The following is a 23,033-nucleotide window of genomic DNA, read 5'->3' as shown; positions in this document are numbered from 1 at the left end:
GGTGGTAGCCGGGCACCATCTAGCTGTACTGGACTCACTCTGGTGGAGGCCTTGAGAGGTGAATATTTTAAAGTCACATAAAGTGAGTTGGCTTCTGGCCTTGCTTTAGAGCAGGATTTTTCACTAACTCCAAGGGGCATCGAACACATACAGTGTGGAGACCGTGGCTGATAGGCAAGCAGGAAGCTGGGGACAGGCCTTGCTCCTGCAGCTGAAGCAGCTAATGTGTGGCCAGACTGATAGGATCGGAATCCTGTGCTTTGCAGGGAGATCTGTTTCTGTGAAGCTTGGCTGTTTTAGATTTTAAGTACCTAGCCTATGTCACCATGCTGAGGGTACAACAAAAACATTTTTTTTTTTTTTGTCTAACTGTGGGCTAGAGAGAAAGTAGTTGCAGAGCAACCAGGGAAGGCAGGCAGAGTGAGGAAGGAAAGAGCTGGAAGAGCTGTGGGGCTGAAGAAAGAACAGGAAGGAATAACAGACTGCTAACACGTCCTCCTGCCCAGATGGCTCCCCAAAGATTTGTTGGCTCATCCTTGGGAGGCCTTTATTTTCTTTATTAAAGTCAAAAATGTCATAGCCAGAGAGATGTTATTGCCTTAAAATACTTTGTATTCTCCTTTATATAATTTGCTTGTTATCTTTGAGATTTTTTGTAACACACTTGTATATTAATAAGCATATAGTTTTTATATCCTAATTAATTTTAACATAATTTAAATTTTACGGAAGATTGTTTGGCTGTGTTCTTTGTCACATTTAGTACTGTAGAGCGTATGAAGACTAAAACTAAGTTTAAGGTTATGTTTTGGCAATATTTTTTCCTTAGTGTCTAAGTAGATTATCAGCTAGAAGGAAACTGCATCGGAAACTTAGAAAATATTTACATGTTTAGAAGTTAAATCTCAATTTTGAAAATTTCCTCCATTTTTAAATGATTATGCCTGGTTAATCTTGTCTTACTTTTATTTTTAGAATTAGAAAGGTAAGCATACAGATGCTGAAAGGAGGGATAGCCGCGGTGCATTTTCCTTCAGATACGGATTTTAAAAATATATGAGACTGATTATAAAATAAAGATATCCCAAATAAAGTAAAAAATCATTTCCAGTGCTGTATTTGAAAATTGTGATGCATTCTGGTCATAATCTGATTTCATCAGAATTTTTTTGTTTGCTGCTCAGTTCCTATAAATTTCTGTTAAATTGTGTTGGAAGTAAAGTAAGGGAAGAAGGAATTGAATGGGATTATTTTTTATTAGAGGCAGGTGGGTGAGGAGATTACTTATCAGGTAGTTCAGGACAGTCATGTAGCACAAGGAGCATTTTGAAGCCTTTGAATGAAACCTTGAATCAACTTCTACAGAAATAATTTTATTTTATAAAATATATATGCAGAGTATAGCAGTGAGTAGTTTTTAGCAAATATTTACCAGTATTAATAATGTTTATACTTGGTTAAACTTATGCTAAGATTTTTTTTTTTGCCTTTTATATTTTTAGATGTTGGATGTTTACAGTCTAATTCCTTTTGACAATCCAGATGGTGGAGTTTGGAAGCAAGGATTTGACATTACATATAAATCTTATGAATGGGACACTGAGCCCCTTCAAGTCTTCGTGGTGCCTCATTCCCATAATGACCCAGGTAAAATTTGCACTTCAAAAAAATAAGAGGTTATTAAGTCCATTTAGGCACAGAGTCTTTTAATGAGAATCTGATAGAGCCCACATCTCAAATTTTTGAGCCATTATTATCTGACTTTTAACACTAACATATTCTTTCTATGTATCATTGGATTTTAGTGTTCTCATTTTATCAGTTTATGTGCTATTCAAGGATAGCATGAAATAGTCATAATCATAAGAAGGTCTTAGCTTTTGGGGGCGGAAAGTTGTACACATTAAAGGTACTAGTTGTTCATTTCAATAACTACTTGTAAGATACTGTGTGAGAGATTTATTGAGTGTCCATAAACCCTACATTAAGAAAGGCAGAGTGCCCATGGGAAAGTGTGAATCTTTAAAGTGGAGAAGCAGTATAAAGTGGTGGTTAAGAGCTTTGGCTTGATGTCAGGGGTACCTGGGTTTGAGTCCCAGCTCCATTAGTGTTAGCTGGACGACTTTAGACATGTTACTTAATCCCCCAACACTCATGTTTTTCACCTGGAGATTTGGGACAATAGTATCTACTTCATAGGGTGAAAATGTAAAGCCGTGTTACATGTCAGAAAAGTAGCTGTATTGTTATTATCATTACTGTTATTGTTATCTTATGTGATGAATTTTGTTACCTATTGGGGACAGAGATTTTTTCCCTGAGGTAAGGAGAAATGGCTAAAATTATAATGAGAAATATATTTTGATGTACATACATGTCACTGTGATGAGTACACAAGCACAGGGTGAATGCCTAGTGAATTTAATTGTAGCTTTTTTGGGGGGTTGGGGGAGGAGATGGTACTTCCAAAGACTTCTTTTGAAGGCTTGTAGTTTTGTAACTTTTCACAATTTCATCAGTTTTATCAGAGGCACTAATATTCACCTAGTATTTTGAATTGTTTTTTCTTTATTCTCAACATTCATTTATCTTCTAATTACACTCTTTCCTTTCTTGTTATTTCTAAGACAGTGTAACTTGTGCATTGTCCCTGGACACAGGACTAGAACTTTGTGTGTGTGTGTGTGTGTGTGTGTGTGTGCGTGCTGCCTTTTGAGTGTGAGATGCAACCTAGGAGATAGAGCATGGATGCTGGCAGTTTTGAATTTCCAAAATACTTCTGCACAGAGGAGGTATAGAATATAGTAAATCAATACCGCTGTGGAAATTTGTGATGAGCAGTTGCCGCATATCACTTTGATTCTCTGTCTTTGGTCTTCACGTCTTTATCTTTTCCTACAAATACCTATTAGTCTAACTTTTCCTCATATATATTTTGCATCATATTCTTCCTTAGTCTCAATCTGCTCCTTCAAATCCAAATTCAGGGATAGTGAGGCATCTTGGAAAGACTTCAGAGATTTGGAGGCAGATGGAATAAGGCAGGCAGGCCCCCCGGCTCTCTGTACTGCCATGTGACCTTGGGCACATTTATTAGCGTATCTGTAAAATGGAGATTATACAGGTGGAGTAGCATCTTAAGCAAGGGTTAATTATAAAGTACAAAAGGTGATGAAAATCATATCTAATAAAAATTCCTTTTATTTGCTTGAGAACCAGGTTAAGTTGTTGTTAGTTGCTGTGGAGTCGATTTGGATTTATGATGACCCCATGTGTATAGAGTAGAACTGCTCCAAAGGTCAGATTTGTGACCTTTTGGAAGCAGATTGCCAGGCCTATCTTCCAGTGCACCTCCTGGGTGGATTCGAACTGCCAGCCTTTCAGCTAGTAGTTTAGTGCTTAACCAGTTGTGCCACCCAGATTAAATCCTACGTTTCCATTTAGGGGACCGGGTGTTGAAAACACCTGTGTTCGATTACTAGTGCTCACACTTCACACATGGGGTCTAAGACTGCCTGGGGGACTGCTTTTTTTTTTTAATCTCATTTTGGAATACTTTTGGAATGAAATAGTGGCAGAGCCACGTGCACTGTTTGAATTGTTCTCTGCCAGTCACGCATCCTTAACTGTGTTCTTGTCACTTAATTAGGTGTGTAATGTAATTCCATTGTGTAATCTTCCTTGTAAGTTTATAAATACACTTCACAATGTATCTTTTGAGCCATCCTTGTACAAAGCCCACCTGTCTTCCTTTTTTGGTACTTAAAAAAAAACAAAAAACAAAAAAAAAACAGAAAACACCTTTATTATCCTTTCCCTTTTTCTTCCATCCTCAATTTCCACCGGTCTCATTTCTTGTTATTCTATAATGTGGACACTTAACTGTAATAATGAAATCTGTGGTTTACCAGGCAGTGTGCCAAATGTTTTATAAACATCTCATCTAATGCTTACAATAACCTTGGAGGTTAGTGCTGCTGTTTACTACAAAGACATTACCAATTTGTCAGGGTTGCACAGGTAGTGAATGGAAGTAGAATACTTCCCTGCTAGTTTACCTGGATCTCCCACTAGATAAAATGCGAGTGATAGAGAACATGTGTCTCCTCTTAAACTCTCCTCGCTGCCTAGCCCAACATTTGGCATATATTAATTGCTAAATGTATGTGAGGCCTCTCACCTGTCTCTGTGGCCCTTCCCAGCTTTGTCCCACTGTGCTGCAAGACACTCAATGTGTGTACACATCACAGAGTGTTTACAGCACTTCTGTTCATTGAGGGCTGGAACTTTGTTTTATTAACCACTATGTCTGTAATGCCTGCAACAGTAACTGTCACGTACCAGCCCCAAACAAGTTGCTGTCCAGTTGATTCCGACTCATGGTGACCCCACCATGTGTCACAGTGGGACTACTCCACAGGGTTTTCAATGGCTGTGAACTTTTCAGAAGTAGACCACCAGACATTTCTCTGAGGCACCTCTAGGTGGATTCAAACTGGTAACCTTTCAGTTAGCAGCTGAGCACTTAACCATTTGTGCTACCCATGGACTCCTAATGGCACTTAGTATGTGGTCAATACATTTGGTTAAATAAGTTGACGAACAAATTTATCTGACTCTTCAGACTCAGATGAAACATTTGACTTACTCCTTGGCCTGTACTTTTCTTTAACTTCCCTTCTACCTGTTGTCTACTTATTTCTATTCCTTTAAGAAATACCTTACTTAAAATGCGCTTTGTAATGTTATATATCAACAACAGAAGATATTAAGCTCTTCAAGGGAGGGGTTGTCTTTGCCTTTTAGTTTTTTTTGCATTACTGTTCTTGCTGTAGTTAGTATGTTGTTTTGTGAGAAGACATCCTAAATAACTGTTTCTGACTACAGTAAATGAATCTGTCAGTTGGTATCCTAGCAACCAGGGTTGAATCTTTTTGTCTTAGTAAAAGATGTTAGTGACCCTTACCCTCAGACCCTTCTCTGCTTGAGGAAAACATAATGGTCAGAAACAGGTCTTTTAAAGCTAAAGCAATTTTTGCTATCAAGCAAAATGCTAGAGAAAAGAACCTGCTGACTTTCTTAATAATTTTCATACCACTGCTCCTTAACAAAAGTAGAATTTTTTTTTTTTTAATATTTTATTGTACTTCAGGTGAAGGCTTACAGAACAAATAGTTTCTCATGAAACAGTAGTACACCTGTTGTTTTATGACATTGGTTAACAACCCCACAACATATTAAACAGCTAAATTCTCAACCTTTTTTTTTTTTTTTTTTTTGTGAAAATACACATAGCCAAAGATACACCATTTCAAAAATTTCTGCATACACAGTTCGGTGACATTGACTACACTTCCCAATTGTGCTGTTATTCTCACTTAAGATGAAGGCTTACAGAACAAAATAGTTTCTCATTTAACAGTTACTACAAATGTTGCCCTATGACAATGGTTAACAATCTCACAACACATCAACAATATCCTTACTCAACCTTGGGTTCCCTATCACCAGCTTCCTTGTCCCCTTCTGCCTGCTGGCCCTTGTCACTGGACTCCTGTATCTCATTAGTCTCATTTGGTTTTATGGGGCTGTCCACTCCCAGGCTGAACAGTGAACCTTGGAGGTAACTTCACCACTGAGCTAAAAGGGTGTCTGGGGGCCATACTCTTGAGGTTTCTCCAGTCTCCTTTAGGCCAGTAAATCTGGTCTTTTTTTTTAACAAAAGTAGAATATGGATAAAGTAAATTCTTCTGTGAAAAACTAAATCATTCAGATCATGAAAAACCACTCTTGAAAGAGGGGGAGAAAGAGAAAAGTATGTGCACATACATTCCAAGTCAAAATGTGACTCAGTAATGGGAAATCTTTGTATAATACTTCTAAATGAATGTGTAATTAGGTAATTTACTTTCTAAATGAGATTTATAGAGATTTGTTGGCATTTTCTACAGCAACAATTTAAAACAAGCTTTAGCTCGGTAATTTGTTTCATCAGTGGATTTTTGGCTGTTGTGGATAGAAATATTTAAAATAGATTTTTAAAAGATTCCTATATTTAGTTCTCTAACTTAAAGAATTTATGTTGCTGTGTTTGTGCATATATGTAGATATTTTTCTTCTTGAACCATTTTGGTAATATCCCACAAGAAAAGGTAAATTTAAAATTATGTTTATATCTTAATAAAATACCTGATTATGTCTTCTTCCAGTTCATAAAGACAGGTAACAATTGTCATACAATATTTATGTGGTTCACATGAGTTGAAACAAAATTGGAAAAGAATTATTAAGTAAATGCTGATAACTTTGTACTGTTATGCTTTTGAAAAGTTCTGAATCATAGACCATGAAATTAAATGGTAGTTGATTGATACATGTTCATGTATTTAATAAACTGATTAAAACACAATTACAGCACCTTTGTATCTACAATCTTAATTCTTTGCTTCCCACTAGTTAAACTGCTGAACTATTTAGTTAATTTTCCTTCAGAGAAATCACAGTGTGTAGAGAGAAGATAAGGTATGCTAAATGGAATGTTGGATAGTATATTGTTAGTTTAAGTAATTTATAAAATGAATATTAGAAAATAATCCTCCATGTGGTATGACTATAAAATACTAGGAAGACCTAACTAAGCCCAAGAGTCAGACTGGAAAATAATTTTCTTTTGTGCATTTGCAGTCCTTTTGCAGAGTTTTTATTGACTCAAATGAATTATTAGATTTTTAGCTTCTCTTTTTTGGTAAAATTAAGACAATAGATTTTTGTATTTAGCATTATATGATAATTTGAAATGAAATAGTTTAGTGAGGTGGTAAAATAGAATAAAAACGTGAGGAAATCATAGTGTTACATTATTTTAAGACTTTTGTTAAATATTATTAAGTGTGGTCAGAAGAAAACAATTCTGGTCAGTAAGAGTTGGGCAATGCCCATACGGGTGGGCATTACTTTGGTGGAGACTTCAAATTTGATTGGCGTGAGATGGTTAGTAGGGGGAGAGGTTTGTTTGTGGGCACAGTTTAAGGAATGCTTTCTTCTGTTTACCTACAGCGGGATAAAGTGGGTTCTTTGGTTTTGGCTACTGTGAGGGGAAATTTGAGTTGTTGGAGCTATAATAGTATGAGGAAAAAGACTGAGAACTAGCATTCATTGCCTGTCATGCATCAGAGGAGTGCCAGGCACGTGTTACTTTATGTAATCCTTTCTGCAACCCTGGAAAGTGGTAAATTAAACCCCATTTAACAGGTGAGGGCAGTGAGGCCAGGGTTGTTGTTGAGTGCTGCTGGGTGCTGTTGAGTCAATTCTGACTCAAAACAAGCCCATGTGACAGAGTAGAATTGCCCCATAGGGTTTTCTAGGCTATAATCTTCACAGGAGCAGATTGCCAGGTCTTTCTCTCGTGGAGCAGCTGCTGGGTTCGAACCTCCAACTTTTCGGTTACCAGCAGAGTGCTTAACCATTGTACCACTAGGGCTCCTTGAGGCTAAGTTTGTTGTTGTTGTTAGGTGCCACTGAGTCGGTTCTGACTCATACCGACCCTACGTACAACAGAACGAAACACTGCCCGGTCCTGTGCCATCCTCATAGTCCTTGTTATGCTTGAGCCCATTGTTGCAGCCACTGTGTCAGTCCATCCCCTTGAGGGTTTTCTTCTTTTTTGCTGACCCTCTGTTTTACCAAGCATGATACCCTTCTCCAGATACTCATCCCTCCTGATAACACGTCCAATTATGTGAGACGTAGTCTCGCAATCCTTGCTTCTGAGGAGCAGTCTGGTCGCACTTCTTCCAGGATAGATTTATTCATTCTTTTGGCAGTCCATGGTATATTCAGTATTCTTTGCCAACACCACAATTCAAAGGCATCAGTTCTTCTTTGGTCTTCCTTATTCATCCCCCAGCTTTCACATGTATATGAGGTGATTGAAGACACTATGGCTTGGATCAGGCGTAGCTTAGTGTTCAGAGTGATATCTTTGCTTTTGACCACTCATTCCGACTCATAGTGAACATATGTGACAGAGTAGAATTGCCCCATAGGGTGTTCTAGGCGGTAATCTTCACGGGAGCAGATTGCCCGGTCTTTCTCTCATGGAGCAGCTTCTGGGTTCGAACCTCCAACCTTTTGGTTAGCAGCTGAGCGCTTAACCATTGTGCAGCTATGGCTCCTTGAGGCCAAGGTAGTTTACAGTAATTTGTTCAAGATCAGTCAGTTATAAATTGGCAGAGGCTGGTGAATTGAAGTTCAGGTTTGCCTGATTCCAAAACTCATGTTGTTTATGTGTACCATACTTCCCTTTGAGAAACTTTATTTAGTCCAAATGATTCTATTTCTTTTCTTCTTACTTTAGGGACAGTAGCCAATTCAGCACATTTATCTGGACTTTGAATTAATTGGGTTGTCAAATTTAGCAAATAAAAATACAGGATGCTCAGTTAAATTTGAATTTCCAATTAAAAACTTAATTATTTCTCAGTATATGTGCGCCCCAAATATCACATGGTACGTGCCTATACTAAAAATTTATTCCTTGTTTGTCAGAAATTAAAATTTACATGGCATCCTGTATTTTATCTGGCAACCTTAGTTGTTAAGAAAATGGTAATGTTTAAGAGTTAAATATTTACATGGTTATTTAGAATTCTCTTTTTAAAGAGAACTCTGGGATTGGTGTATTGAGGTTCCTTTTTAGAGGAAAAAACTCTGGATGGCTTGGGCTCTCACTGGACTGCATTCCTTGAGCAGCACACAAGTGAAGCAGTGTCTGAGACATGTAGGTGATCGTTAAACATGTCTTGATTCCCTTCATTTTGGTTACCTTTGCTTAAGGTGAGCCTAACCTTCAAGCCTGCAATGCTTCAGAGCTTACCAGTCCCCTATAAAGACAAATAACTGCTAACACTTATGGAATTTCCTATGTTACAGGCACTGGTCTAGGCACTCTGCACGTATTAAACCTCCTCACAGAGGTCCCGGGGTGGTGCAGATGGTTTACACTCACCTGGTAACTGACAGGTTGGTGGTCTGAACCCACACGAGAGGCACTGTGGAAGAAAAGGCCTGGAGATCTGCTTCCATAATGATTACAGCCAAGAAAACTCTATGGAGCAGTTCCACTCTATAACACATGGGGTCACCATGAGTCAGAATCGACTTGACAGCACAAGACAACAACAACAACAGCAACTCCTCACAGCACCTTTATGACTCAAGTCTTATCAATACCCTCATTTCACACAGATAAGAAAACTGAGGCTCAAGAGAGGTTAAGTAATTTGTCCGCGGCAGAGCTGGGTTTCAACCTAGGACATCTGGCTCTGGAATCAGGACAGATAACCATTATTTAATACTGCCTGTTGTGGGTAACACTGAAACCACAGGCAGAGCATTTAGGAGGAAAGTCTTTTAAGTGTTTCCAAGCCAGATGTCATCTACTTTAGTATTATTAATCATAAAAAATGATTTTATTAAGTGTCTTGCAAAAACAGACACCTTACTGCACTATTTCCTATCCTTTTTTCCTCCTGATTTTTTGTTGTTGTTGTTCTTTCTTATTGAAATAGATGTCTCTGTCCTTAAATACTACATTAGTACATGAGATGGTGAGTGGTTTTCCTCATTGCTGCATTTTTTTACAATTATAAAGTGATTTAGAAGCAGTATTTTCTGGTTGTAAAGTGGTTTCTTCTAGAAACTTTGATAATTTGCCTGACTGTAAGGCTAAGTAGCCCCCTCATATACCGTAAGAGTAATCCCTCAAGGAATTCATTATTTCTGTAACTTTTAATAATGTCCCTCATATTATAGACACTTTATTATTTCAAACAACCAAGTTCTGTTTGGGGAAAGACTTGTTAGGCCTGAAGTGACCTCAACTGGTAGTAGTTAAAGATGCTTATAGATGGAATCCTTAACATAGGAAAGAAACTACATTAGCACAGATTTAGAAATTATTTTGGAAGTTGATCTCACAGGTGCAGGTATCAAGTATCAAGTATCAAGGTATGCAGCTCTTTTAAAGGAGACTTAGAAAAGCAATATAATAAAGGGTCACAGATGGATATTATACTGATGCAGCTGCAGGATGAACAAAACCCCAGCTGTCCTGACAGTAATGCAAATGGTGCTTGTGGTGTAGGATAAAACTTCCAGTGGTGGCATCTTCCATGGATTCAAAAAAGTGCTGTATCTCAAACAGCTTAATGGGAGTGAAGATGATATGCTTAGAAAACTGTTATATGACACTGAATCACCTGAGAAAAAGGTTAGATGATTTTGGAAACCTGAGTTCAAAAGCACTTAGAAGAACCAGCAGGTTTATCTTCTTAGGTCTTTGGAAAACCTCAGCCTCACCTTTGACTCCTCCCTTACTATCTTCTGAAAACTTGAATCGTTTCTAAATGCTATTCTTCTTGTCTCCTTGGCCTCTTATTTCCCCATTTCTATTTTCATTGCAATCCTTAGCCTTTTTTTTAAAAAAAATGTAATTATTGTAGTGGTCTCATTTCCTGTTTCTCTGCTTCTCCTTCACCTTTTTAGTCTATCCTTCACTGTTACCATAGTTACTTCTGAAAGCGCATATCAGAAAACATTAACTTCCTTCCTCCAAAGTTTTCAGCAAGAAACAAGAATGCTTTAGAAAGTTTTCAGTGATCTGACACCCCACTTGTATTTCTCTTTATTTCTCGCCATATTCCCACCATGTATGTTGCATTCCAGCCATACCCAACGGCCTTCTGCTCCTTGAGATTGACCCATATCTTCATGTCTTAGTATCTTTTCTGTGCGCTTCCTTCTATTTGGAATGACCACCTTTTCCCTCTAAGAAGCTCTCTTCTGCCCTTCTGGTAGGAATTTACCATTCTTTATCCCTACAGCATTTTGTTCCTATTTTTCACTGTAGAATCTGTTTTCATTTAGCTTTGCCTTATTGCTTTGCCCTTATTAGATGCCTAGTATGTGTTTGGATTTATAAACCAGAACATTAATTAAAACTTTTTCACAGTTTATCAAGGGGGAAGAATAAAGTTTAACTTATAATACAAATGTTAGAATTGAAGTTAATCAGCAGTGTGTTTTAGTTATGGTAATGCCAATTAAAATTATGTGTGGCCCCTTCAGTATAAGACTGGGTGTTGTAGTCAAATATTGAAATATTTAAAGTGTGATAAACCTGTTGTTCATTTGTTGATAGAGAATAACTTAATCACTAAAATAAAATTTTCATGAATCTTGTTTGTATTTATTTTTAAATTTGAAACTATTGTCGCGTTAAAATTGAAGTAACTGGTCTGACAGAGGCTGGAGGAACCCCTGAGAGTATGGCCCCCAGACACCTTGCTAACTTAGAACTGAAGCCACTCCTGAAGTCCACTTTCAGCCAAGGAATAAACAGGTCTATAAAACAAACAACACATGAGGAACGTGCTTCTTAGTTCAGTCACATACAGGAGACCAAATGGGCAACTCCTGCCGAAAAACAAAGACGAGAAGCCTGGAAGGGACAGGAAAACTGGACGAATGGACGCAAGGAACTGGGGTGGAAAGGGGGAGAGTGCTGACACAGCGTGGGGATTGCAAAAAATGTCACAAAACAATTTCTGTATAAATTTTGGAATGAGAAACTAATTTGCGTTGTAAACTTTCACCTAAAGCACAATACAATTAAAAAAATAATTGAACAACTTAAAACTTAAATACATTTTTTAATGTTTATTATCAATATGTTACTTATCTGAATATGATTTTTTGACTCAAAATCTTATGTTTTCCTAAAAGTTGGTGCTTATTTAATTTTTGAGTGGAATGAATGTACTCATTAAAAAAATAATTACTGTAAAAGTTAAAACTGTAACAACATAACAATGATTTGAGGAGCATAACTTTTTAGCAGTGGGTGTTTAAATCATCTTAGGGCTGACGGAGCCTTTTGAAATATAAATACTATAGAAACATTGGTCAAAGATTATTAGGTTAGCATTAGAACAAGCAGTGAACATGCTAAAGTTAATAGTGTGGTGTTTGCCTTTCGTTTTATTTCTAGTCGAAGTAACAAATTTGCAGGTATACTCCACATACCTTTTTTCAGTCCTGTTGTCCTTACATTTCACTCATCTATCAAGTAATTATTGAATTCTTGCTCTTCCAGGCTTTGGATCAGATGCTAGTAGATTCATGAGAATTGGCTGGTTTGAAGTTTGGGCTATAGTATGTGCCCAGCCTGCTTCTAAAATTTGCAGGGCCTGGGCCAGTAAAAGCACATAGAGGCCCACATTACCTTATGTCTAAATATTTGCAAGTTGTAAATCAAACTAGTAAATTGCTAAATAAAATAGGTGCTTTCCTCCTACCTGAAAAAATATTTCAATGATCTAGAAGCCGAGTGTGGATTTAGAGTACTCAGACTCCAGAGTTCTCCCCTGGAATTTGGTAGTTTGGAGTGAGCTGGCCTATAGGGCGGCCCCCTCCCCTTCCTCTAGGGCAGCCCACTCCTCTTCTTCTCCCAGACCCAGCCCTGTTCTAAACTGGGAAGGGCTGGGTGATGTTGTGAGACACCCAGCACTCTGTGTACACCCTCCACAAACTGCAGCCCCTTGATCGCTGCTCAGGCTCAGGAAGTTTCCCTTTGTAGGGTCGACAGACCTAATGAGTAGGGACTTATAGAAGGTCCCTGACAGACTCCAGAAACCAGCTTGGCCACAGAATTCTGGACTTTGGTATTCCGAAGGGCAGGGCAGGCCCTGGATGAGCAAGTTCTTTGGCCCTGTGAGCTTATCCTGTGGAGAAGGTTGTGCTCACAGGCAGAACAGGGAGATCCTTCTAGAGTCCAGGGCTGAGTACCAGAGCACCACTTGCCCAGTCTATTGGCTTTAAAAAAATTAGCATAGCGCACTTACGAAAATACCTTGTGGGTGGAGAGCGTGGTTGGCAAACAAACGTAGAAGGCACGCATTATTTGCCTAAAATTATGGTAGAATTTTCAACGTCATTAGCTTTGTATTTTAGAACTTAACTTTTTTTAATGATAAAATAGTGCTATTGAATTTTATTTATGCCTGCTGCTTTGTAGAGCTTTTAATTATGTGTTCTTTTAAATTTTTCCTCGCTTATTTAAAATAGCTAATAACTCTTTTATGGGTGGGAGGTTTGATTCCACCGAGAGGTGCCTCAGAAGAAAGGAAATCTAATTCCAAAAAATTAGCCATTGAAAACCCTATGGAGCACAGTTCTACTCTGACAAACATGGGGTCGCCATGAGTCAGAATCTACTCTATGGAAACTGGTGGTGTTGTTAGAATAAGAAATAATACACTGAAATGTATTCTTAATACTGTTCTAACCTTGGTTCAATTTCCAAGTGTATTCAATGGAAAGAAAAAGACTGTGAATTGACCACTTAAGTATATCAGTTGGCAACTTAGTGTCCTAAGATCATTAAATCTAGAGGTAGGGATATAATTTTATGTCACAAAAATTCATCCCATACAACTTTTCATAAAATACTGTCTTTCTGATTGGTCTCATGTTAATACACAATTGTAGTTTTACTGTAATTTATAAAAAGAAAGAGCCAGTTCCAAGAAAAGGGAATGCTTGATTACTCTATTGTATAAGAGCAATAAAAGCTAATTTACTGTTATATTACTCAATATTTAAAACTGCAAGAGGCTATCTTTTAGTTCATTCTTCATTAATTGTGCTATATTGTAGTGATATTAGCAGCTACTATAGATGAGTTTTATGGAAGGCTTTTAAGTTGACATCTCTGAGCTTGTATTTTGTCTCACGTATATATCTTTGACATATTTTCTGTACGATTGTTGAAGGGTGAATGAAGTGTTGAAGGCAAAATAGATTAATCAGTCACTGTGATTCCTCAGTGAAAACTTCTGTGATAAACCATTCTTTGAAATGGTCGTAGCTCATAACAAATTGTAACTGAAAATAAGTAATTGTTCTTTAAAAAAAAAAGTTTGCTTATCAATCTTTATAAAGGCTATTCCTTCTAAATTTGGCTTTTATGCTAGATGATTGGAATTTTATAATTAAATTAATTTTGGAGGCATTCCATTCTTCATGGTTCTTTAATTTAATTAACAGCCAAATAATTAGAAATTAGTTTCGACCTTTGTTAAAATTTAGGTAAAAGGAATATGTGATGTTTTGAAGATGATGAGTGTAATAGAGCCATTTAAATAAGTGACATGGTATTTGTTGCACATGTAGTATGCATGCTACAGACATGCATGTAACTTATGAACATGTGAGTTCAGCTCCATCTTGCAGTGCGTAGATAGCTGTCATGTATTACATTAAGTATTACGATAGTGGAAACCCTGGTGGCGTAGTGCTTAAGAGCTATGGCTGCTAACCAAAAGGTCAGCAGTTTGAATCCACCAGTGACTCCTTGGAAACCCTATGGGGCAGTTCTACTCTGTCCTGTAGGGTTGATATGAGTCAGAATCGACTTGATGGCAATGGGTTTTGTTTTTGTTTTTGTTTTTTTGTTTTTTTTTTATTACGACAGTACTTGATAAAATAAATTCTTATGTAGTAGTCTTTATTTTCTGATTGGTAATAACACTAACTTGCTCTAAGGCATAGAGTGAGTTTTGTATAAATTGACATTTGAGGTTGCCAATATGTTTAAGAATCACTGTCTAAGTAAGATATTGCATTTTTGGTATAATGCTTATGTGGAGTAATATACAAGTAGTCCCCGACTTACAACGTATTCAAGTTACAACAAACCACACTTAACAACTGTCTTTTTTTTTTGTACATCTTATTGTTAGTAATACGTACTACATACAGTGTTGCTGCGTGTAACTTGCTGATGTTATCATACTTATGCCAACTCCCAAAGACATAAGTCGAATTTATAAAGATACTGATAATAAAAGGCAATAATAATGAAAGCTAAAAGAAAAAAATGAGGTATTTGACTTATGTCAGAACTGATTTACTATGGAGTTGTTGGAACCTCATTGCTAGTCAGGGACTGTCTGTAATTAAATGTGTTAAATAAATCGTATAGTTTTCAATATTGTTTTTATCCCCCCTTTTACCTACTTGAGGAGCCCTAGTGGTGCAGTGGTTAAGCACTCAGCTGCTGAGGTGATAGGTTGGCTGTTTGAATCCGCCAGCTACTCCACAGGAGAAAGATGTGGCAGTCTGCTGCTGTAGAGATTGACAGCCTTGGAAACCTTATGGGGCACGTCTACCCTCTCCTATAGGATTGCTGTGAGTCAGAATTGACTAGACGGAAATGAGTTTGGGTTTGGGTTTACCTGGTTTGGTGGTGGAAACAGGAAAGAGACAATTAAAGGCTGCTCCTGCTGGTGCTGCTTGCTGATAGCTAATTTTTATCAGGCGCTATTATGTCCCAGGCTCAGTTCTGAGGACTTGACATTTTTTAACTCAGGGGTGTTGTCATGGTTAGCAGGAACTACATCCCTGTTTAAGGGTAGGTTGGATTTTTTTTTTTTTCTGCTTGTTACTGGGGATTCAGATGTGGATCCTGGCTCAGTGCCCTGGGGCAGGGCTCTAGGTTAGGAGTCTCTGTGAAGGAAGATGGGAATTCTTTGCAAACCATTATTTTGTGAGAGATCTTTACACATGGCAACTTACAGAGTAATTTGTTTAGGTTATTATAGTCTTTCTATAGATACAAGCTTTTTGTTTAAACATGGAAAAGATGAATTATCGAAGAGGCATTCTTTGGCTAAGGAGGCCTGGTAGCACAAAGATTAAATGCTCTGCTGCTAACTGAAAGATTGACAGTTGAAACCCACCAGCCACTCTGAGGGAGAAAAGACGTGGCAGTTGGCTTCCATAAAGATTTCAGCCTTGGAAACCCTATGGGACAGTTCTCCTCTGTCCTATAGGGTCACTATAAGTCGGAATCACCTTGAGGGCAAACAACAACAGACAACATTCTTTTGCTTAAACCAGCTTAAAAGTGCCCCAGAACAAGAAAATCATATAAAGAATATTTTACACTGTATTCTTGTTTGGCTCATAGAGTACTTGAGCCTGTCACATTGTAAGTGCTCGGTAAATATTTGTAGAATGAATGAATGGATATTTCATTTAAAGTAAAAAGGATAAATACAGTTAAAGCTGCAGCGCCTTTTTTAAAGGCTCATATTTGCTTTGCCAGAATAGTTTGTTTTTTTCCTGCCCTAGCAATTTTTTTTTTTTGCCAGTGAGTATAATCTGCATTGAATATTAATTTAAAAGTAGACAGATAAAAGGAACAACCAGCTGGATCCTAATATTTAAGTCTTCCCACATGTTTTAGGTACAAACAATAGAGCTGTAGGTCTGCTTGGATATGTAGAAACTCCCCTTTCTGTAAGACTTCACAGGTGGGAACAAGGTATCCTCCCAGGAGTCCACTCTGCCACGAGGTGGAATTTGTGGCTGCAGATATTTTTGCCTCGGTCATTCCTTGCATTGGTTAATTATCTGCCACATGAGGGTTATATTTGGAAATGAGTCTTGTAAACATCTTTTTCTTACAGCCAAATTGCCAATGTTTTCAGGTAAAATTGTCAGAATAGTTGTGATTTAGTAGGAAAAGTCAGAGAACCAAGTTATCAATATCTATCCTTTTGAAAAAACAAAAAACCTTTATATAGATGTGTATGTATTCATTGTTTGACTAGTTTCGCTTTGTACTTCCAAACGAAAGGAATAATAAACATCTTTCTGGAACTAGTGCCAATTGTTGGCAGAATTCTACTTCTCAATATTCATATCAGTGCTGTAATTACCTATTGCTCTGCTAACTTTTAGGTACAGTTCATACTTTCAGTTTTCTTTTCCTTATTTTACCTTATTTAATGGGTAGGGACTTTTATTTATTTAGATAGACTTTTTTTTTAAGATAATTTATTTTTGTTGTTGAGAATATACACTGCAGAACATACACCAATTCAAGTTTCTATATGTACAATTTAGTGACATTGATTACATTCTTCAAGTTGTGCAACCATTCTTGCCCTCCATTTCTGAGTTGTTCCTCCCCCATTAACACAAACTCACTGCCCCCTAAGGTTCCTAGCTAATCTTTCGAGTTGCTGTTGCTACTTTGATCCCATAGAGATAGTTCTTAAAAGAGCATAATGCTCAAGGCAGGCATTTTTTACTAGTTAAGCCAAACTGTTGTTCGTTTTAAGAAGACTTCAGGGGATATTTTTGGTTTAAAGTTTAAAGATTATCTCGGGGCAGTAGTTTCAGGCATTCATTTACCCTCCATGGCTCCAGAAAGTCTAGAGTCCATGAGAATTTAAACTTCTGTTTTGCAGTTCCCGCTTTTGATCAGGATTCTTCTATGACATCTTTGATTAAAATGTTCAGTAATGGTAGCCGGGCACCATCCAGTTCTTTTGGTCTCATGGCAGAGGTGGCAGTTGTTCATAGAGGCAGTTAGCCATACATTCCATATCCTTCTCTTATTCCTGTCTCTCCTGCTTCCTCTGTTGCTCCCAGTGAATAGAAACCAATTATTGTGACTTGGATGACCGCTTGCATCCCTTTAAGACCCCAGGCACTACACAGTGAACTAGTAGGTAGAACAGAAGCACTGAACACGTTATTAGGCCAGTTAACTGGGATGTCCCATGAAACAATAATCTTAAGCCTCCAAACCAAGAAACCAAATCTCACGAGGTGTTTGGTTGTACATAGCAGCCTCAGAAGCTACTCTTTTTTTTTTTTTTCTGTTGTCATTGTAAATATACCTATTACACAACTTTAGCCAGTTCAACTTTTTACAGGTGTACAACTTATTGACAGCAGTTACAATAATCGACTGTGCGACTGAGTTGGGACTTTTAGATGTGGCATCAAAGGATGCAGTTTTGATTGCATATTATGAGAACAATATTGTGAGCTTGTTCAGATTTTTAAGATTAAAAATTTCCTTAAACTGTCGATAAATTGTGATAATAAAATTATATTCTATAATTATGCTACCCGTTGCCGTCAAGTTGATTCCGACTCATAGTGACCCTGTAGGACAGAGTAGAATTGTCCCATAGGGTTTTCAAGGCTGTAATGTTTACACCACATCTTTCTCCTGGGGAGTGGTTGATGGGTTCCAACTGCTGACCTTTTGGTTAGCAGCCAAGTGCTTAACCACGACTCCACCAGGCCTCTTACAATTATGCTACCCCCTCCTAGCTGTCGAGTGAATTCCGACTCATAGCGACTCTACAAGACAAAGTAGAACTGCCCCATGGGATTTCCAAGGAGTGGCTGGTGGATTCCGACTGCCGACCTTTTGCTTAGTAGCCAAGTTCTTAACCACCACGCCACCAGGACTCCATAATTATGCTAGATATACATAAATCCCTTTTGGCCTTAAACCATCTTTTTCATTTCTTATTTGAGTTTGTGCAGTTTTCAGAGTATTTCATCATTTCAGTGTTAGAATGTGACTTTTTTGAGTCTCATGTCCACTCAGATTGATTTTCATTAATTGAAAACATTTGCTAAACTTTAAAACACGTCTTTATGTGACTGAAACATCTAAGGGTATCCAAAGGTAATGCAATGGAATGAGACTGAACTGAAATCAGATATATGAATCAGACCTTTGTGGTATATTTGTGTCTTGATTTAGGTTGGTTGAAGACTTTTGATGACTACTTTAGAGACAAGACTCAGTATATTTTTAATAACATGGTCGTAAAGCTGAAAGAAGACTCAAGGAGGAAATTTATGTGGTCTGAGATCTCTTACCTTTCAAAGTGGTGGGATGTAATAGATACTCAGAAGAAGGATGCTGTTAAAAGGTTTGTTTTAAAACTGTTTTTTGACGTTTAGAGATTAATTGTGCTGTGGAACAAGTATTAAATTCTTTAGAAAATGAAAATTCTTAACATTATATCTGAAACTTAAAATATTTCTTCATATCTTTTCTTCCTTGATTTTGGTTCATTTCTGAAAAAGTGATTAGAAATTTTTCCAGTGAAATCTTTATGTTCCAACTTTGTCCTATAAATGAATTAATGGGTCAAAAGAGTTCAATATTTTAAAGATTTTTTTGAAGCATATTACCAAAGTGATCCCTGGAAAAGTTGTTTAAATAATCTTCCATTTTTCATATAGTCTAGTACCAATTTCCTGTTTATTGACTAGCATTATAATTTTTTAAAACCGTGGCATATTTGATGGTTGAAAATATTTTAATTTACATTGTTGATTATTTATAATATTGGCATATTTTCTCATACATACAGGGTAAGTATTCATTTTTTTGTGAATTCCTTGATTATGTATTTTTTCTTACTGTCATAAGAATTTTATATATATTTGTATATATATAATATCAACCCTTATTTCAAGTTTCCGTTTGCTTTTTAATTCATAGTGCTTGATACAGAGAAGTTTCTAATTTTTATGTATTCAAATCTACCAGTCTGTTTTCTTTTTTGATATTACCTTGGCTGTCATATTTACAAAAAAGGTCATTAACAACTAGAGATGAAATCAATAGTTTGTTTTCTCCCACTTTCATTGTTACTGTTCACTTTTTTAAATCCCAGAAGTAATTTTTTTATATGGTCTGATGGAGGTTCTGTTCACTATGTTCTTCACTTCTAGGAGTTGAGAGTTATCTTAGCATAAATTGCTTGCTTTTATTTATTTAACTGCATGGATCGGAACCAACTTCACAGCACCTAACAACAACAACATATGGCACTTATTGTGTTTATTAGTCCCTGTTCTAGGTACTTTACAAATATTAGCTAATAAAATCCGCACAGTGATCCTGTGGAGTAGGTACGGTTTTATACTCATTTTACAAACGAGGACACTGGCTTGTCCAGAGTTGCCCTCATGGCAGTGCTGGTATTCCAGCTCAGGCCGTCTGGCTCCAGACTGTGTCCTTGCACACTGTGGTGTGCTGCCTCCCTAAAAATTAAATCCTTTTCTCCTGATCTGAGGTGCTGTCTTTATTGTATTTTAAAAATGCATTGACTTCTGAAATATGCTTCTTGACCTATTTTATTTGACTTTGCTGTTTGACTGTACCACACCATTTTAATTACTGCGGCTTTGTGATACATTTTGTTAACTGACAGTGCAAATCTTCCCCGTGTCTTTCTTTATTGAAACGTTATTTTAATGAGTGATATTTAATTTTCCAAAAGATCTTTAAAATTACTTTATTAAGTTCTTCCTACTCCATCAAAAAATTCCTGTAGATTCTGATGGAAATGAACATAAACAATTAAAGGTGGTTGATTGTCCATCATTATCCATCAGAGCATTTTTGTTTGCTGATAGCATGCTTAAATGCTTACAGGGCTGGCCAGGAAGGTGCCATAAGTGAGATGGTAGGCCCTGGGGGTACTGGAGTGAAGCCAGAGTAACTACACATCTGAAGGGGCTATCCATTCTTCTACACCAACCACATGTTACCACGGGAAACTGGGTTGTCAGGATATCCCTCCAATTTTTCAAGACAAACTGGAGTTATAAAATGCTATGCAAACTACCTTGACTTTTATTTTATTTTCTCCACACAAAAATGTATACATACATTGTTATGTGACTCTAATTGCTCTCCCCATACTATGACAGCACACTCCTCCTTTCCATCCCTGATTTCCCATGTCCATTCAACCAACTCCTAACTCTCTCTGCCTTCCCATCTCACCTCTGGACAGAAGCTGCCCGTTTAGTCTCTTGTATCTACTTGAGCTAAGAGGCACACTCCTCACGAGTATCACTTTATGTCTCACAGTCCAGTCCAATCCCTGTCTGAAGAGTTGGCCTTGGAAATTGTTTTAGTTCTGGGCTGATAGAGAATCCAGGGGCCATGCGTTCCAGGGTTCCTCCAGTCTCAGTCAGACCATTAAGTCTTGTCTTCTTACTAGAATTTGAGTTCTGTACCCCACCTTTCTCCTGCTCCATCCTGAACTCTGTTGTGTTCTCTGTCGGGGTGGTCATTGGTGGTAGCCAGGCACCAGCTAGTTCTTCTGGTCTCAGGCTGATGAAGTCTCTGGTTTATGTGGCCCTTTCTGTCTCTTGGGCTAATACTTTCCTTGTGTCTTTGGTGTTCTTCGTTCTCCTTTACTCCGGGTGGTTGGGACCAATTGATGCATCGTAGATGCTGCTTGCAAGCTTTTAAGACCCCAGATGCCACTCACCAAAGTAGGATGCAGAACATTTTCTTAATAAGCTTTGTTATGCTAGTTGACCTAGATGTCCCCTGGAAGCATGGTCCCCAGACCCCTACCCCTGCTACTTTGTCTCTCAAAGCGTTGAACTGTATTCAGGAAACTTCTTATCTTTGGTTTAGTCCAGTTGTGCTAACTTCTCCTGTAGTGTCTGCTGTCCTTCCCTTCACCTAAGATAATTCTTATCTATCTAGTTAGTGAATAACCCTCACCCTCCCTCCCCACCCTTGTAACCATCAAAGAATGTTTTCTTCTGTGTTTAAACCTTTTCTTGAGTTCTTATATTGGTGGTTTTATACGATATTTGTCCTTCTGTGACTGACTAAATTCACTCAGCATAATGACCTCCAGCTTCCTCCATGTTATAAGATGTTTCACGGCTTCATTGCTGTTCTTTATCGTTGCGTAGTATTCCATTGTGTGGCTATACCATAATGTGTTTATCCATTCATCTGTTGATGGGCACCTAGGTTGTTTCTGTCTTTTTGCTATTGGGAACAGTGCTGCAGTGAACATGGGTGTGCATATATCTATTCATGTGATGGCTCTTATTTATTTAGGATATATTCCAAGGAGTGGGATAGCTGTATCGTATGGTACTTCTATTTCTAGCTTTTTAAGGAAGCGCCAAATCGATTTCCCAAGTGGTTGTACCATTTTACATTCCCACCAACAGTGTATAAGTGTTTCATTCTCTCCACAACCTCTCTAGCATTTATTATTTTGTGTTTTTTGGATTAATGCTAGCTTTGTTGGGGTGAGATGATATCTCATTGTAGTTTTGATCTGCATTTCTCTAATGGCTAATGATCGTGAGCATTTCTTCATGTGTCTGTTAGCTGCCTGAATATCTTCTTTGGTGAAGTGCCTGTTCACATCCTTTGCCCATTTTTTAATTGGGTTATTTGTCTTTTTGTTTTTGAGGGTTTGCAGTATATTGTAGATTTTAGAGATTAGACACTGGTTGGATTTGTCATAGCCAAAAATTTTTTCCCAGTCTGTAAGTTGTCTTTTTACTCTTTTGGTGAAGTCTATTGATGAGGATAAGTGTTTGATTTTTAGGAGCTCCCATTTATCTAGTCTCTCTTCTGGTGCTTGTGCATTGTTACTTATGGTTTGTATTGTGTTTATGCCATGTATTAGGGCTCCTAGAGTTGTCCCTATTTTTTCTTCCATGATCTTTATCGTTTTTGATTTTATATTTAAGTCTTTGATAAATTTTGAGTTAGTTTTTGTGCATGGTGTGAGGTATGGGTCTTGTTTCAGTTTTTTGCATATGGCTATCCAGTTATGCCAGCACCGTTTGTTAAAGAGACTGTCTTTTCCCCAATTAACGGACTTTGGGGCTTTGTGAAATATTAGCTGCTCATAGGTGGATGAATTTATGTCTGGATTCGCAATTCTGTTCCATTGGTTTATGTATCTGTTGTTGTACCAGTACCAGGCTGTTTTGACTACCGTGATGGTATAATAGGTTCTAAAATCAGGTAGTGTGAGGCCTCCCACTTTGTTCTTCGTGAGTAATGCTTTACTTATTCGGGGCCTCTTCCCTTTCCATATGAAGTTGGTAATTTGTTTCTGCATCTCATTAAAAAACGCCAATGGAATTTGGATCGGGATTGCATTGTATCTGTAGATCGCTTTGGGTAGAATTGACATTTTCACAATGTTGAGTCTGCCTGTCCCTGAGCAAGATATGTTTTTCCACTTATCCAGGTCTCTTTTGGTTTCTTGCAGTACTGTCTTGTAGTTTTCATTGTATAGGTCTTTTACATCTCTGGTTAGATTTATTCCTAAGTATCTTCTTGGGGGCTATATGTAAATGGCACT

The 23,033-nt window shown here is 37.6% G+C and overlaps 1 protein-coding gene across 4 annotated transcripts in view; it reads left to right on the top strand.

The window, feature by feature from the left end:
* Nucleotides 1-23,033, top strand: part of MAN2A1 (mannosidase alpha class 2A member 1) — a 194,281-nt gene that overhangs the window by 28,785 nt on the left and 142,463 nt on the right. For all 4 annotated transcript variants that reach the window (XM_023731986.1, XM_004377005.3, XM_023731985.1 and 1 more), the window contains 2 exons: nucleotides 1,503-1,647; nucleotides 18,638-18,809. In XM_023731986.1, coding sequence (XP_023587754.1) covers nucleotides 1,503-1,647; nucleotides 18,638-18,809 — 317 coding nt within the window. The remainder of the gene's footprint in view (nucleotides 1-1,502; nucleotides 1,648-18,637; nucleotides 18,810-23,033) is intronic.

The sequence above is a fragment of the Trichechus manatus genome, unplaced genomic scaffold (genome assembly GCF_000243295.1).
Source record: "Trichechus manatus latirostris isolate Lorelei unplaced genomic scaffold, TriManLat1.0 scaffold00047, whole genome shotgun sequence".
Classification (NCBI taxonomy): Eukaryota; Metazoa; Chordata; class Mammalia; order Sirenia; family Trichechidae; genus Trichechus; species Trichechus manatus.
The sequence above is the reverse complement of the archived record's forward strand: the minus strand, read 5'-3'. Positions and strand labels throughout refer to the sequence as shown.